General features: G+C 35.4%; 1 protein-coding gene across 1 annotated transcript in view; it reads left to right on the top strand.

The window, feature by feature from the left end:
* The window catches only part of LOC106879656 (inter-alpha-trypsin inhibitor heavy chain H3), a 46,780-nt gene that overhangs the window by 14,096 nt on the left and 24,583 nt on the right, over positions 1-8,101 (top strand). Inside the window, exons 7-10 of the mRNA XM_052967932.1 lie at positions 3,057-3,167; positions 3,259-3,509; positions 5,142-5,308; positions 7,002-7,290. Of these exons, the coding sequence (XP_052823892.1) occupies positions 3,057-3,167; positions 3,259-3,509; positions 5,142-5,308; positions 7,002-7,290 (818 nt within the window). The remainder of the gene's footprint in view (positions 1-3,056; positions 3,168-3,258; positions 3,510-5,141; positions 5,309-7,001; positions 7,291-8,101) is intronic.

Below are 8,101 nucleotides of genomic sequence, written 5' to 3'. Positions count from 1 at the left end.
TGTTTAGGTCCCCGTAACTTAGTGGTTCGGCAAAAGTGACCGATAGAATAAGTACGAGACTTACAAAGAATAAGTCCTGGGGTCGATTTGATTCGACCAAAGGCGGTGCTCCAGCATGGCCGCAGTCAAATGACTGAAACAAGTAAAAGAGTAAAAAGAGTAAAGAGGGAAACTGTTCTGCAAATGAAAATGTAATCAAAGTATCATACGTCAGAGCGAATCTTAAGTTTTTTTTTTTTATTATTTAGCTATTAGTACCCGCTAGAAATTAAGAATAAATCACAGCTGCGTGTGGAAAATTAGAAGAATGACATCACAGAGTGCGGTATACGCTTTCCGTGAGCTTAGATAAAATACAGTCGTTAACTGATCAGGGCAGACAGTTTTATGAAGATTATTTTTGATTGAAAATCCGATCTGTCTGAAACTGTTAAGCGATTGATTAAAGCATTTTTCTCTTCATTTCCGTTCATATTCCCACGTACAACTAAACCCATAAATACAAACCATCCCAGTAGCTGGTGCATAGTCGTGGAAGCACAGCCTACAATATCTAAAAACAAGCGTTCATTTAGAAGTGTCTGTTCAACATTTCAATGCCTGCAAAACAATAAAGATTTGAAGGGGACACACTGTGCAGATTGCAAATTTCCACTCCTCCCAGCCTGTAAAAGTACCTTTAAAACAAAACATTATATTGTCTGCCGGTTCTATTTCTAGCTCAATACTGCTCACACACACACACACACCACACAAACACACACACACCACACAAACACACACACACACACACACGCGCATAATTAATCTTATTCAAATCATGTTTTTAACTTAGATTACCGATCCTTAAAATTTTATAAACGCAACCCCACTGGTGAAAAGGATGTCCGTTCATTTACCTTTAAATCTTCAGCTTCTCTCTTTCTTCTCTCTTTCTGTCTCTCGATAAAAATATACCTTTATCTAAACGTTCCAATTTCTGTATGTGATACCAGCCTTTGCATCACATACAGAAATCCCTGCGCATGGCCCACAGATGTATTGCGACATTTTTAGGGAAATCGTAAGTATTTAAGGTATTTAAAAAGCCTTGGTATTTTTAATGCCCCACATCAGTTATATCATTGTTGTAGAATAAGCCACAAGCAGAGTATACCCACTCAACTTGCCGATAATTTACCTACAAGTATCTCAGAACTGAAAGAAGACCAGATAAGCAATCACACCATTAGGAGCAAAAGATCTATCAGATGTTTGCTCTCCAGCTTCTGGTCTATCACGTTCGAGAATCCCGTTGAAAGCATGATTATTGCACTTGCCTTCAGCGAAGCTTCTCATTGTGAATGCCATTAAAGTCTCTTGACTAAGCTACTTGTGCTTAATGTCCATCCTTCTCTAACATCTTGGTTATGAAGATCATTTGAAGATCTACTTTCTAACTATAAATTTTAATATCAATCTCATACCGTTGATTTTGTACTTTAACGAGCTACTTACTTTTCCCATCTTACGTTTCCCTACTTACACATACCATCCCGTCGAAAGGCGACGAGCTGGCAGAAACGTTAGCACGCCGAGCGAAATGCTTAGCGGTATTTCGTCTGCCGCTACGTTCTGAGTTCAAATTCCGCCGAGGTCGACTTTGCCTTTCATCCTTTCGGGGTCGATTAAATAAGTACCAGTTACGCACTGGAGTCGATATAATCGACTTAATCCGTTTGTCTGTCCTTGTTTGTCCCCTCTGTGTGTAGCCCCTTGTGGGTAGTAAAGAAATAATACCATCCCGTCGGTAAGAAAACCACATTTCTATACAAATGTTGTTACAGTTTTTTTTTGCTATTTATGACGACACACAAGTATTCAAATTGACTTTCAGACACATCAAGCGCACCATGATTTAGAAAGCTCTCATATCTCAGGAAACGGCCTCAAGAAAATTTGATTAAGTGCATAACAGTGAAAATGAAACATTCTGTTGAAATACTTTATCAAAATAATTACGATTCATTTTGTTAATTATTTTCCAAATCAAGTCTTAATACAATTGTGGGCGCCATGTGAGTTTATTTGATTGTTACATACAAACATTTGGAACACAATGGAAAATTTTCAAATTTTTAAACTTCTAAAATACTGGATGTTCGGGCAAACTTTGATGACTTATGTTTACTTTCGTCAGGAGATTAAAGTTGTAGCTGGGAAAAAGTTAGTTGATACGAGGACAGGATGGCATCTGGAAAAGTAACTGGAATACAAGTAACTGGAAAATTGTTACTTGTATTCTAATGATTCACACTAGTTATCAAAATGTCGAAATCATGACTGCTGCCCAATGCTCTATGAACACTGTAAAAGTTGTATGATATGACATGGAAATCATGAAAACCAAGATCCCCCAAATCGTGATGGTCTTTTGATGTGTCTTCAGTGAGGGTGACATCATGCAAACCTGTATTTCTGAATAGAGCCTTAGACTCAATTTAGACGTCTATGTGAAGCTGGTAACGTCTATGTGAAGCTGGTAACGTCTATGTGAAACTGGTAACGTCTATGTGAAACTGTGGCTAATACCTAGCTGTATAGGATTGCTACTGAAAGGTCATATGTGTAACAGCAGGATTCGGCCCCTTGCCATACTTCCAGAATGAGTCAGACGTGGTTGTCGAAGAATCTCTACGACATCAACAGCTCTAATTTCTGGTATCTTCATTCCTCCAATCGCAATATCATGGATTATAATATGTGTCAAATACTCTGCCAGCAACATTAAGAATGAGCTGGTGGCCAAGATCAAGGAAGCGTTCGTAGGTCCACCCAACGACACTATGAGAAATGCATGCGCCTGGAGGCCGTGCTGGAAACCGAGGGTGGCTATTTTCAGTAAACTGTGATCTGACAGCCATAATCTAGTTGATATATTTTCATTTTTCAAAATACTTTTATTTCGGGATGGAGTGTTTTCCTTTCCTTTGGTACAAACTGTCAAATTTAACCGCTGTAATTTTTGAGATTTTTCAATGTTAATTATTTTTATTTAATTTTATTTTCGATTGCAGGGAAATTGATGGACATGTGACTGTAGGAGAAGTAAAGGAAAAATCAGTTGCTAAAGATATTTACAAATATACCAGCGAAACAGGACAAAGTTCTGGCACTGTTGAAGTCGAGTAATTTTATATTTTCCCAACTATTTGATATTTCTTGAAGTTTTGGAATATCTCCAAAATATTTCAATTATTCTTTTTTATCATTTTCCAGACACCGCTTTACAAGAGCCTTTGATATATCTGTTAATGTTGAACCACAGAAGTATATAGTTTACAACTTGACTTACCAAGAACTTCTGACACGACAGAACAATAAATACAGGCACGACATTCATGTGACCACTGGTGAAATTATTGATGACTTTTTAGTTGAAGTTTTCATTACTGAACCGCAAGATATTATTCACGTGTCTGTACCAAAAATTACAAATAATAAATTAACGGATATTACCGTTGACAAAGGTTGGCAAATCATTTTTGTGTGGTTCTTTCTGTACCTTCATTTGTCATTATCTTCATCAATCTTATTTAATCACTGTTTTTTTATATGTTCCACAGTGTGGGCGCACTACAAAATTAAAGAAAATCACATTCCTGATAATAGAAAGGTTTCTGTAGCGAAAATTTTTCTTTATACTGGGTTAAATCTAAACATTTCTTTAGGCAGTAAATAAAGCTGATATAAACGTCAACAGAAGTAAACGTTCAACAGTCGCTAGTCTTATATCAAGTTCTATACTTGTACAAAATACTACAAAGAACCATATATAGAAATAGAAGGTGGGGAATTAACAGCAAAGATATAAGGCATACTGCCGACGGATTAGCATTGATAATCATTCAACTACATTGCGAAGGGTAACAGATAAGTATGACATACCGATGACAGGCTATATGAAACATGAGGCAACTTTTTCTGACTATTACTCGTAGGTAGTACTATAGAGATGCAATTATCAATAAATAGTCTAAAAATTGCTTTTTATTCTTGTATAAAGAAAATACAATTCACTTAGAATAATGATACACATCGGAATCGTACGTCATTTTGTTTACAATTTACTAATATTATAATGTCTCTGGGATAAAATTGTCTCTTCCTAACGATTATATCATTCTAGAGTCAACAATATAATGTCCAAGTGCCCACTCTTGTAGTAGTGTCTCCTTCTCCAAGTAGAATTACACTGCGCTGCGGTAAACATTTCATTGTTCTGGAGCAAGCATTATATTTTCCCATATATCAAGTGTTATCTATCCTCCAGTTAACAGTCGGTTACTATACAAATATCAAATTAAATGTTATACTACCTCTTGTTACGGCACACTCTTGTTAAATATACTCTTGCTAACAACTCTCATTGCATAACTACACAGGCGATCACTTATTAAGATTGCCCTTGACACAGAATACAGTGCGTTACAGTAAATTCCAAACTTAATTGTTACCATTCCGATAGTATGCGTAATGATTCCTCACTATATACATTAGTAGTGAAGGAAGAATAAAAGAAAATTTCGGAAGGTACAATAATACCCTACGTTTAACTGGTGTCTCAAACGGAAGTGGTTACGACAGCCAAGGAATTCTAGGCTCTGGGTGGTCTTAAAGACCTAGCAGGTACTAGTTACAATGTAAACAGTAGTACAAAGTGGAGTATAAGAGGGGTATCCTGGGTGTGGCCGGTTTCTTAGACTTTAAGGGATTGAGAGATGAAATACTTACAAATGAGAAGGTACTTGTTCTCTGAAGACCTTCAGCCATTCAGCTCTTCACCTAGAGTTTCTTACTACACTGTCATAAAATAGATATTGTGCTGTGAACATTTTGTACCATCTCATCATCAAATGTTACGCAGTCCATTATTGCAGACAAACTAAACTTACCCACCCGCAGTAAACATTATTTAATTCTGCCGCTGTTCACTTTACATTATCATACAGTAAATATGACACTGATTCGCAGTCAACATTAGATAGTCCATCAAGTCGTTTAAATTATATCTCATCAGGTTAAGTGATATTGAAATAAGAGGTATTTATTCAACTTTGTTATCAATATTCAAATTAAGATATTGCTTGTTTTTAAAACAGAGCTGGATTCTGCTTTAATTGAGTACATCAGCAGTAGAGAGGTTTACATCAAATACAACCCAAGTCGTAAACAACAAGAAGAAACTTCAGGAATAGATGGTGTTGTTGCAGGCTCACTCAAAATACAGTATGATGTGGATCGTCAAAATAATTCAAATTTAATATATGTAAGTTATTGTTTCAAATCAAATTCTCATCTTGTCATTTAAAAGGGAATATTATACTATAATCTTATCTGATATAAATGTGTACGTATGTGTTATGAAGAAATCACAATTTCTTCATAACAACATATTTCATCTTCATATACAAGAAACTTTATTTTTATTCTTTCTCTTCCCTCTCTCTCTCTCTCTCTCTCTCTCTCTCTCTCTCTCTCTCTCTCTCTCTCTCTCTCTCTCTCTCTCTCTCTCTCTCTCTCTCTCTCTCTTTTCCCTTACTCTCTTTATCTCATTATCTCTCCCATTCACTTTCTTCGTCATTTTTAAATGTGCCCGTGCTTCCATATGTCTATGTATGTGTATTGGAATATACTTTATGTATTTTCGTCTTATATACCTATATCCATACATGATTGTATATATGCATAGCTATATCGCTGAGACTGATTCTGCCTTTCGTCCTTTCTGAGTCGATGAGATGCTTACCATTCAGGCTCCAGAGTGCATTCGAAATGCAAAACCCCCACCACTGAACGCATATGTTATATTGATTTGGTTCCTCGATCTTACTTGCTCCGGTTAATTTTGTGAGAGCGGACGGCAACCGGTTTTCAAATTTCTCACAGGATCTCTCAGGGTCTCTAAGGGGCATTTTTCACAAATTAATAGCCTTGGTAGCTAGATGTTAAGTATCTTGGAAGATCGCTGGCAAATCCAAGTTTGTTGTTCATAGATACATCTTTTGTAAGCGTAGACTTGACAGCAGTGTACAAACCCTGAGACGAACCATTTTCTACTACAATTGCACCCAGAAGAGCATCCTTGACATTAAGCGATTATTCATCAAAAAAGCAAGCAACTATTGCTAACTTGTTATAAGATTTGTCTAGTACTTGAAGTGTCACCCTATAGACTACTTCAACTGGATATTGGGGTGTCAAATTTTACTGTGGGGTGAAGGATAAATATTCACATATGAAGGCAAATTTGCGATGATCAATTGAGGCAACATTTTACTTGTTAAAAACATTACTCAGCTAAGCTATTAACTTCTGCGTTGATGTAAGTGTTTTTTTTAATATTTTTTAATGCGTGCATATTAGGAAAACGAAATGAGAATTGAAATACTAGGTTAAAACTGTGGTATCGATTTCTTGTTATGTTTGTTTGGTGGTTTAAACATCAAGAGACAGTCATGGAGAATAGCGACAACTTCTAAAATGACGATGGTAGAAACGTGGCAGCGGCTGAGTGTTTAACAATTAACCATTTTCATTAGATAAATAAAATCTTGAAAATTAAGCAAAGAGCCGACTATATACAGATTTATATAACAAAATCCAAAGACCTAGTAAAATGATATGTACGGTAAATTATCTTTGATCTGAGAATGTAGTGGACGTTGTTGAACACATCTATAAGTATGTGTCTTCTGGATTAGATAAAAGAATTAATCGAAGGTTCATACTGGTATTCCAAACTGCACAGTGGGTTATCTTTTATTTTGTTGTTAACATAAATAAATCTATTTCTCTTCTGATAACAGGACTACAATTACTATATATTTGATATGCTGTATATTGTGACTAAATATTATCATATCTGCTAGCAATATCTCATACTAAATAGTTGGAATAATTTCCCGTAAAATGTTATTAAAATAAACCATCATGTTCTATTTTCTCTTCAAAATTCGCAGGCAGTTGATGGCTACTTTGTGCACTTCTTCACTCCTGATTCCTTACCAAGTCTTCCAAAGCACATTGTATTTATGCTTGATATCAGTGCATCAATGTCTGGTCGTAAAATTGAACAAATGAGCGAAGCTATGGAAAATATCCTTGATCAACTCGATTCAGAACTTGATAAATTTCTCATCGGAACATTCAGTAGTGGCGTTTCGTGGATGAAGGACGAATTTTTAATATCAAACAATCTTAACAAAAAATTAGGCAAAAATTACATTAAGGAACTTCAAACCAATGGAAGTAAGTTAAAAAAAAATTATTATATTTATATCGAATTTTGTTTATCATTGCATTACAATCTATCAATATCGTTAAATTTTACTAGATCATATTAAGGAAGAAGACTCAGGGTTAACTTTAATTCTATTATCGTGAGTTCATGGATATATATAGTTCTTCAAATTATCGGCAAAGTTCCTTTTTGCTACATACTTTATTTAGTTCTTAAATTATCATTTTACATTCCGTATCCAGAAGATAAGGACGAAGCTGTTTTGCTAGCTTACTTCTTTTTACTCTCATATATGTCATGTTATAATATGTTAGTGTGATTGCTGGCAGACGTTGCAGTGCCAACACTTCCTTTAGAAGTTGTGATGAAGTTTCGTTGTATTTAGCCGCTAACCAGCTTTGCAGTAGCCGTCATTAACTTATATTCCCAACCTATTAGTTTTCCTCTTCAGTATGGCATCCTTTGTCTTACACTCTAAATATTCTTTTCTACTCTAGTATGCAACTAGTACTTAATTTATCGACTCCGAAAGGATAAAAGGCAAAAAGGCAAAATCGACATCGACGGAATTTGAACTCAGAATGTAGCAACGGGCGAAATGCCGCTAAGATATTCCGTCCAGCGTGCTAACAACTCTGCCAGCTCGCCACCTTTTACTTTCCAACTATTGAATTTACTTTTATTCAGAATGTTAAAATGTAAGTCCACTATTTGATAATGGTCCTTCATGTCCCTATTTTAAAGCTCTTATTACTAAGTATTACAGTCCTATTATTATTATTATTATTATTATTATTATTATTATGGTTCAGTAGTTTT

The sequence above is a fragment of the Octopus bimaculoides genome, chromosome 5 (assembly GCF_001194135.2).
Source record: "Octopus bimaculoides isolate UCB-OBI-ISO-001 chromosome 5, ASM119413v2, whole genome shotgun sequence".
Classification (NCBI taxonomy): domain Eukaryota; kingdom Metazoa; phylum Mollusca; class Cephalopoda; order Octopoda; family Octopodidae; genus Octopus; species Octopus bimaculoides.
Note: the sequence above shows the minus strand (reverse complement) of the source record. Positions and strands in the feature narration are given on the sequence as shown.